At 42.2% G+C, this 10067-nt stretch overlaps 1 protein-coding gene across 1 annotated transcript; it reads right to left on the reverse strand.

Moving 5' to 3' along the window:
- Positions 1 to 6: 6 nt before the first annotated feature.
- On the reverse strand, positions 7 to 9955 carry LOC102311165 (C-type lectin domain family 4 member M). Its single transcript, XM_005951558.3, has 8 exons — positions 9362 to 9955; positions 2761 to 2871; positions 1793 to 1882; positions 1615 to 1689; positions 1423 to 1518; positions 1208 to 1347; positions 641 to 768; positions 7 to 290 (listed from the first exon to the last, which is right to left on the reverse strand). The coding sequence occupies exons 1-8, from the start codon at positions 9519 to 9521 to the stop codon at positions 176 to 178; spliced, it is 915 nt and encodes a 304-aa protein (XP_005951620.3). The 5' UTR covers positions 9522 to 9955; the 3' UTR covers positions 7 to 175.
- Positions 9956 to 10067: the final 112 nt, after the last annotated feature.

The following is a 10067-nucleotide window of genomic DNA, read 5'->3' on the forward strand; positions in this document are numbered from 1 at the left end:
ATGACTTCCAACCTTACTGTACAGCACAGAGCACAGAGGGACAATATATGTAATCAATATATGATGCAGAATGAACAAGTAAAGACTGTAAGCTGAGTCTGAGGCTCATGCAGGACATTTCATAGTGAGGTGTCTTTGGTTGGATTATTCAAACATTTACATCAAAGCACCAAACTCATCTCTCACAGATGAAGGTCTTTGATCCATAACGTTTGATCCATTTCCCATTTATATCACAACATGCTGTATTGTAATCTGGACTGGCATCCTCCTGTCCAGGTGCCCAGAACCTGTTACACAATTAAAATATTAACATTAAAACTCATGATTGTTGTCAACTTCATATAAATCTTATATTTATCACATTAGACAAAAACAAGAACTTCAGGAGAACATAGTGACGGAGCGCGCACACAGCATGTGAGTAAACAGAATCAAGAACATGTAACAAAAAGGCACAGAGGGCAGACCCAACAAACTCAAAATGCCGGGTCAGAGAATCACAACCTTGACATATGCGTTAATGCAAAGAAAGATTTCTTCTTTTCTTTTGATTCCATCTGAAGTGATTGTTGAGAAACAGTTCTAATCCATTACTTTGTAACTTTTTATATATATGGCTTAAAATAATATTTCTCACGTTTTTTGAAGCGGTGATCCATTCATCCATTTCCATTCCCATTTGAAAACAAATCTCGATATCCGTTTTTTGATGACTTGCAGTCCAATCCAGGACTCTCCGCCCATGTTCAGTTCACTAACAAATTGCTAGTTGAGAAAAGACAAAGGGATTTCCATAATTCAGTGCTTCTGTAGTAATATCATCTTGTGAATATGTCTGAAGGAAGAACTAAATGTGATGAAACGTTTCAGTTCTACCATTGTGCAGAAATCAGAAAAACCCAAAGAATCAATGAATATCAGCTCCTGTAGATCACATGAAAAACTACTATTTTTATTCAAATGCTGTCAGAAGTTTACATTTTCCCCAGTAATTATATATATTTTTTAAGAACTGATTTTCCCACAGGTTGCTGAATTAGTCAACTGTTCAGAAAGTTTTCTTTACTCTTGAAAAATGAGAATCACAAATCCATCAGAGTGCAGACAGGAAGCAGGTCACAGACTGACAGCAGGTCAGAAACACAATTAACAGATCACTGTCAGCTCCATCAAAGATCACACAGACATGAACAAACACACCCACCTGTTCCTCTTCGCTGTTTATCATCACCAGATCAGCTCCTTTACCCTGACAGGCTCTACTGCTCTCAGACCAAGTTTTCCTCTCAGTGGATTTAAAGTAAGAGTTGCTTGCAAATCTTATCCATTCCTCAGGACTCTTCCCTTCATGTTAAAGAAATGTTTTAATGACCCATTTAATGTCATCTATTACAGAATTGACTATACTTCACATTTTACTTGTGTTTAACTGGAGTTTTTTCTGTGTCAGAGTCTCAATCTCGTCCTTCAGCTGCTTCACTTCTTCCTGTAGCTGATTGTTGTTGGCTTCCATGACTTGAAGACAAAAACAATTTATAAAGCATTAAGACAATTGCGAAGTTGGATTCTCAATTAACTTAATTATTTGCCAAATTCTAAAACCCTTCTGACCTTTCAGGTTGGCCTTTAGCTGGCTGCAGTTCTTATTCAGGGCATCGTAACTGCTCTGTAGCTGACTGTTGTCATCTGCAATGTGTTGATAACAAAAACAGTTATAATTTTAAAGCCTGAAATTATCTTGAGCAACTTTGACTTTTGCATATAATTCATTTTACTGATTTATTCTTACCAAACACTTTTTCTTCGAGCTGGCTGTAAATGTTGATCAGTTTGTTGGTTCGATTCTGCAGCTGCTCTTTTTCCAAAGTGACTAAAACATCTGGTTAGAAATGCAATAAAACAAGAAGTAATGAACTAATTGTCATGTTTAAGAAACCAGCCCAGATGATTTGAGCACTGAGGGTACACTGTGGTCACAAATGGACATGGTCAGCAACAACACACTGGTAGGCTGTTGTGTTTACAGTGAATGATGCTCAGTTGGTACTAAGGGGTCAAAAGTGTACCAAGATAATATCCTCAACATCATGACACCACAAAGTCTGAAAGGTTGAGCCAAGACAGGATGGATCAAGGCTTTCGTTTGTTTACACCAAATTCTGATCCTACCAACCAAAGAAATGAAACTCATAACACCAAGCATTGTTTTTCCAGTCTTCTTTTGCCTCATTTTGGTGACCTCATTTTAAGTGTAGCCTCGGTTTGCTGTTCTTAGGAGACAGAAGTGACTCATAGTGCGGATCACTAGAGGCCCCTTGAGATGATAGTGTAGAAAAAGTCTTGGTAGATGAGCAGTTTCTAAAATACTCAGGCCGGCCCATCAGGCACAACAAGTATGCCATGTTCATAATCATTAAGTCGTCTAAATTTCTTCCCTATTCTCATGCTTGCTTTTAATAATAGCAGATCATCTTGATTGAGTTTACATGCCTAAATGTATTGAGTTGCTTTTATGTGATGTGCTTCGGTGTACTTGCAAGTGGCCAGTGGGTGTGTGTTACATCCTTTTTAAAATTAAGTATGATTATTATCAATGTGGATTTTAATGATTTGGTGCACCCATAATGTGTATGTAGCTACTCTTGACTGAAATATAAAATCAAAAAAAGAACCTAAAAATATAGTATTATAAATATAAAAAGTTTTCTTTTAAAAAGTATCTAAAAAGGAAAATGATGTTGGAATGAAATTTCTCACAGCGTGCCATGATTCCAGCCATAGTGAGAAGATACAGCACTCCAAGGCTCACTTTGAATGCCGTCAGACAGCTTCTTTTCACCGTTGGGAGCTTCTTTTGGGTGTTTTCATCTAAAGAAGAAAAATAGAGAGAAAAGTGCTGTGAAAGCTAATATAGCAAAGTGGGTGAATCTGCTAACCACTACACAATGGAGAGTTTGCAAGTGAATTGGTGCTCTGTTGAACAAGTCCTTCATACCTTTGACCCTCTCTCTGGTGCTTGGTTGTAAGATGAACAGCTACAAGGAACAATACCGTCCATGGGTACTTCACATTCACTTCAGTACTCGAGGAGAGGAGCCGCTCGACCACTGTTACACCTCCTTCCAGGATGATTACACAGACTCAGTCTGTAGCTTTATCAAGAAATGCATGGATGATGTCATGCATGCCATCCAGAACAGTTAAACTCTGCCCAAATCAAAAACCATGGATTAACAGTGACGTTTGCACGGCACTTGTGGCATGGAACACAGCTTTTGCCTCCGCAAACACATCGAACTACAAACACGCAAATTACCAACTCTGGAAAACAATTAAAGCAACCAAACATGAGTCCAGGGACAGAGTGGAACAACAGTTTAGCAACCCTCAGAGAATGTGGCAGGGACTAAACACAATCACAGACTTTAGAGGGAAAACCAGCACACCACAGACCACAGCCTCTCTGCATGAGGATCTAAACGCATTCTACGCTAGATTCGACACAGCAAACACCACGAGACCGCACAGTGTGCACGTCATTGATGACATCATCGCGTACACTGTGTCTGAAAAGGATGTGTGGAGGTGCTTCAGACAGGTTAATGCACTTAAAGCTACTGGTCTTGACAGGATTCCCGGCCATGTCCTCAAGTAATGCGCGGCTCAGCTGGCTGGAGTGTTTACACACATCTTCAACCTTTCCCTCTCTCTGTCTGTAGTCCCAGCCTGCCTTGAAATGGCCCCCCCATCGTCCATGTACCCAAATTCTACACCATCTCTTCATTAAACAACTGGCAACTGTTAGCCCTGACCCCCATTGTGAGCAAATGCTTCGAGAGGTTGGTCAGGGACTTCATCTGCTCTGCACTACCCGACTCACTGGACCCTCTACAGTTCGCATACCGCCACAACAGGTCCACTGATGGCGCTATAGCCCGGACACTACATACTGCCCTGTCACACCTGGGGAAGAGAGAGACGTATGTGAGAATGTAGATTACAGCTCAGCATTCAATACCAACGTTCCTTCGAAGCTGGACAGAAAACTGCAGGATCTAGGACTGAGCAGCTCTCTCTGCAGCTGGATCCTTAACTTCCTGCCTGACAGACACCAAGTGGTCAGACTGGGCAGCATCACCTCATCCCCCATCACAATGAACACTGGTGCTCCACAGGGGTGTGTACTGAGCCCTCTCCTGTATTCACTCTACACCTATGACTGCACAGGGATGGGTCTTATCAAGGTAATGAAAAACTTATAGGGAGGAGATCAGCGCCCTGACATACTGGTGCAGAGACAACCATCTCACCCTCAACATCACAAAGACAAAGGAGTTGATAGTGGACTTCCGGAGGTGCTGAAAGGATAATTGGAGGTGAGCTTCCCTCCCTCCTGGACATCTCCAGGAAGCGGTTGCCTGAGGAAAGCAAAGAGGATCATCAAAGACTCGAGTCACCCCAGCCATAAACTGCTTAAACTACTTCCGTCAGGCAGGGGGTACTGCAGTATCCAGTGCTAAACCAGCAGACTAAGGTACAGCTTTTTCCATCAGGCCACCAGACTGTTTAACAATGACACTTCATAGATACCTAACTCTCACCCTCACCTACCAGAACTTCAAAACTATGCACTCCATATTGTACATATACAGACATGGACAAAATTGTTGGTACCCTTTATTACTTTTTGTCAGATTAAAGTTATTTCTGTGACCATTGTGAGTTTTTCTTTCATTGACCGAAGGGTACCAAAAATTTTGTCGATGTCTGTATGCCATTTCTTTTGCACAGTATTCAAACAGCCATTCCATCTATCTCTCGTCAACTAGCAGCTGGTTCATTTGTGCTGCCAGGCACTCGTGCAGTTCAGTCAGCTTCTTCAGCCAGTAGGCATATACTATGTCAGGGCCTGGTGCTGTCCAACTCTTCATACTGGTAACTTTTTTCTTGGATGTCTGCCACTGTGATGGTCACTGGACCTTGTTCAGGGAGGTCACTGTGGTCTGCCCTCAGATCCACTAGCCACTGAGCATTGCTGTTATGGGTTGCGTCCTTCTCCCATATGCTCTTCCAGTATTGCTCTGTCTCCAGCCTTGGTGGTTGTTGCCCAGGAAACTCCGGACAGTTTCCTCCAGTACACAGTAATGCCATTTGGGTTATGTAATGCACCAGCTACATTTCCGATGCTAGTGAACAAATTATTCGGTGATGTTCCAAACGCTGTATCTGGATGATATTGTTGTGTATTCCAGTGAATGGGCAGAGCATCTGCTACTTTGGTAGCAGGTTTGCAGGTTTGGAAGCAGGTTTTGAGTGCCTCTCAGCTGCCTCGCTGACTTTGAATCTTGCAAAGTTTTAGTTTGGTAAAAGCACCATTGTCTTTCTGGCCCAACAAGTTGGCAGAGGAAAGGTATGTCCAGTGGATGCAAAGATCGGTGCCATTTCAACCTTTCCAGTTCCTTCTACAAGAAGGGAGCTACATCGTTTTCTTGGAATGGCCAGATATTATCGTCGGTTCAAGAACATTTCAACAGTAGCTGCCCTGTTGACTGCCTTGACCAGTCCATTAGTTCCATTTTCCTGGTCTGATGAATGCCAACATGCCTTACCTACTTACCTAATGCTTCTAACAGAAAAGATTCTATGTGAGTAAGTGTATGGGGTCCCCAGACTTACCTAGTCCTCTTTACTCCCACCACAAGCTTCAAACAAATGAAATACACCAGAGGAGCTCTACACATGTGCCAAACAATTCTAAGCAAGGAAGAGCGAGGCGCGCCCAGCCACAGTTGAGTCTCCTTATCAAGGTGTGCACTCCTGGTTTATCCAGTCAACACCTCCTTCCTCTAATTAGCTGGACATCCCCAAACATAAGAGTGGTGCTGTTCTCATATTGTTCCCCTGACACTGAGAGTACACCATGGTTGGTTTCGTGGAGAACAGATGGTTTATTCTCCTGCCTTCGATCTGTCTGGTGTACCTCTTCAAGCGGCTGGCCAAGGCTGTGAGTCTTTACTTGGCTGCTTCCAAGGCCTCAGGTATGGACAGCTTGTTATACTTCTTAGGCACCTTCTTTGTTGCATCTTTCTTCAGCTCCGATAGTTGGCTAACCCTCCATGCTACCATGATCTTAGCCAGCAAGTAGAGCTCCAGCAAGGTGTGATGAAGAAGGCAATACCTAAAAAGTTCAACAAGCTGGCCATGCCTAAGTTCTTGAAAATTGCCAAGCAGCTACTCATAGCTGCTAAATCAGATGTTCCTCACGGATCCAAGATGTACTTTCAGTGGCAGGGGAACAATATGAGAACAACCCAACAGAGATTGAAGATAGAGCAATACAGGAAGAGTCTTGGAGGAGTGGAGAAGGACGAAGAACAACAATGCGCAGTTGCTAGTTGTGGTAAAAGCAGACCATAGCAACCTCCCTGTAAACAATCAAGTAACCATCACAGTGGCAAATATCCAAGAAAGATTCTCAAGTAGGAAGAGTTGGACAGCACCAAGCCCTGACACGATTCACTCAGACTGGCTAAAGCTAACTGCACTCGATGAGCATCTGACTGAACAAACAAACTGAACCAGCTGCTAATGAATGAGACACACCCAGAATTAGTTACTGTTGGCAAGACAATTGTGATCCCAAATGACCCCCCAGAAGGAACCAGTCCCAACCAACTACCAACTAAAAACCTGCCTCAATACCACATGGAAGCTCTTGATAGGCATCATGGTAGCTATGATGAACAGACACACAGGTCAAAAAATTAGTGGGATGCAGAACGGAACTGGCAGGAACACTAGAGGGGCAAAACACCAGCAACTGATAGGTGGAGCAGTCATTCAAGACAGCAAGACCAGACTGACCAACCTGTGCACTGCCTGGAAAGACTACAAGAAGCCTTATGACTCAATGCCCCACAACTGGATCCTAGAATACCTAAAACTGCACAGGATCAACAGGACCTCAAGAACCTTCATCGGGAACTCAATGGAGATGTGTCAAACAACACTAGAAGCCAACAAGTCAAAAGCACAAATCACCATCAAGTGTGGGATCTACCAAGGAGATGCCCTGTCCCCACTTCGGTTCTGCATAGGCCTGAACCCCCTCAGCAAGATCATAAACAATGCTGGCTATGGAACTAAGCAGTTGTTAGCCAGGATTTAATGGCAGGATTTAATGAGAAATCGCTTCACTGATCCACACACTAATAGGATCAGAATCAGAATCAGAATCAGAATACTTTATTGATCCCTGGGGGAAATTATTTAGGATCTACAGCAGGCAACAGCAGTGCCTGCATACCAAACACGAAGTCTAATGGATTGAGGAAATCTTTGATCCCGAGCAACTGGCATGGGGGATCTGAAGGCGGTGTCATGGTCCGAATGAGTGCTGGGTTTTCCTGCATGCCAATGAATCGATCGCTGGGCAGAGTCACTACACCCCCCTCGTTTGTGGCACCTGTATGTAATCAGCTGGCAGGCTCTTAAGACCAGCGTTCTCAAACATTCCTCGCCGAAATGACAGCAAACCCATGTTGGTGAGAGCCATAGTCTAGTAAATCCTGTTTTAGTGTTTTCTTGAGCTAATCCTGTCTTCTCGCCCACTGCAACTTTACAGAGGTTTGGATCTTGCTGTCATTAACCACTCTACTTCCCGTCGCTGGTGTGTTTTCTGTACTCGGCGCTACTCGCCTGCCTGCCTCCCTGCCCAGCACTTCACAGTGAGTGTATGCAAACTGGTTTAGCCTCACCCGGACCTCTATTCCCCCCAAGCCTCGCCTTCAACCCAGACAATGACTCTGAGAGCGTAACCCTATAATCCTCTACCTTGTGTGCCTGCTCCAGGCAATACCTAGTGTCATGCCCAGGCTGTTTTCACCAGCCAACTAAAGAGACTTTTCCCCTTTGGACTCTGCTGCCGCACACGCAGTGTGGTTCTTGTGTTCATGCTTGACTATTATTGTGGAGATTGTTCTAGCCAAGTCTAGTGCTTCATAACTTTGTTTACTTTCACAGCATTCCTAGTAGTAGTTTTGTCTTGTAGTTCTTGCCAGTCACAGTGTGCATTTAGTTACAGGTTCTTAGTGCACTAATATGAAGCTTTATGTTAGTTTAGTAGGTTGATTTAATTCAGAGGTCAAGTGTTTTCCCTCTCGCCCTTAGTTCATGTGTAGTGCTTTGTTTACATTCACCTCTTTTCCCTGTGTGCCACTTTTGTTTTCACTATACCTCCGAGCCACCGTGTGGTGTCTGCATTTGAGTCCACTTCCCTGTGTTTGACCGCACGGTCGTGACAGGTGGTTCAGTTTTGTAATAATGATACCTGGGATTATGGTGTTGAACGCTGAGTTCAGAAATAATGGTTATGCTGACCTCCGTGGACAACTCTGCTCTAGAATCAAACTGGAAGAGGTCAAGTTGAGACATAAGTACTCTCTGATGTAGTTATAGTTGTAGTCATAACATCACCAATACTTGCAGTAAATTGCAGATAAAATTCCCTCTGTAGATCCCGATGCTTCCATATTGATGTTCATAGGTAACTATGAACCTAATAGATAAACTGAGATTAATGTACTCTGCCCTACAAATCTTTGAAATATGGTGTCGGACCAGATGCGTATTCTGTATGGCATTACCTTGGCTTCCAGTAACACTGTGAGGAATCTTATCTTAGGTCATCTTATCTTAATGACCTCATAGTTCCTTATCACTCCATTTATTTAAAAGTAGAATGAGAGGCAGAGCCGGCAGCTTTCAGACCAATCTTCTGTGGGAACAAAGCAGTCCCACCGGTTTATTAATTTCTGTGGTGCTTCCCATCATCCCGTCTGTCCTGGTCAGTCCAAATTAAAATCTTCACATCTTCAACTCTGTCTCCTCCAGCTTTGTTTCCAATCTTTGTGTTAGTGCCACCATCCCCAAACCATATATCATACAAGGTCTCACTATCACTATTCACTATTACTACTCACTAAAAATAACCTCTGACACTCGTCTCTACACACTACACCATGTCTCCTTTTATGATATAACTGTTATTAATTAAATATTACAAAAACAATATCTTCATGATTGGTTCAAAATAAAAGTTGAAATGAACTAGCTTTGAAGACAACCTCTGTTTTTTTTTCCCCTTTGGGTACACGTACACAATATATAACAAGACTTCCTGGTATTTATACTTCTGTCTGCACCACTGAAGTACTTCTCTGAAAATAATTTATAGGCATGCAGTTTCTTTCTTTTCTGCAAACTTTTGAAGATCGAGTAGCTATTAAACCTCATTAAAGTATCAACAATAAAATCTTAGTTTGCTCTTCTTTTGACATTTTTAGCACTTCCTACTTACCAGCTTCGTGTGATTTGACATCATGCTGTTCCCCATCATCTAACATATCCAGCTGGCTGAGTTTTCTCTCTTGTACACCATTGTGGAACCTTCTGCTGTATTTAACTCTGAAATCTGCAGCAGCTTGAATTTGTGCAAACATCTCGATGGGTGAAAACATTTGACCAGGATTCACTGTCTCTTTGTGTCTTTCAGAGTCAGTCAGCTTTTAATAGTCATGAAACAGGAAGCCACAACAGACCAAACCACAAACACAGGGTGTCAAACTTCATTTGTGCTTTATGTTGTAGTTAGTAGGACTTTTAATAAAAGTCAATTCAAAGTAAACAAACAGACAAAAAGTTTTTCATGTTTATCACTTAAATATTTATTTTTTGTCAGCAGCAATAATTTGCAGATAACGCAAATGTGTTTTTCATCAGTCACTAAAAAGAAGCACCTGTTGTTGTTTTTTTTTCTGACACAGGAAAGTGTGGTGCATCAGCATGTATGGAGGGCCAGCAGTGCCAAAATAAATTAAGTAAATACATCATTAAAAATATAATTAAATGTTTAATTAATTAATTCCATGGTGAATTAATTAATTTTAATTAATTAATGACAGATTTACTTTATTATTGACAAATTTTAAATTATTTAATGATGCGATCGTGGCTCAAGAGTTGGGAGTTCGCCTTGTAATCGGAAGATTGCCGGTTCGAGCCCC

This window comes from Haplochromis burtoni, unplaced genomic scaffold, assembly GCF_018398535.1.
Source record: "Haplochromis burtoni strain Fernald_Lab_line unplaced genomic scaffold, NCSU_Asbu1 Contig_968, whole genome shotgun sequence".
Taxonomy (NCBI): Eukaryota; Metazoa; Chordata; class Actinopteri; order Cichliformes; family Cichlidae; genus Haplochromis; species Haplochromis burtoni.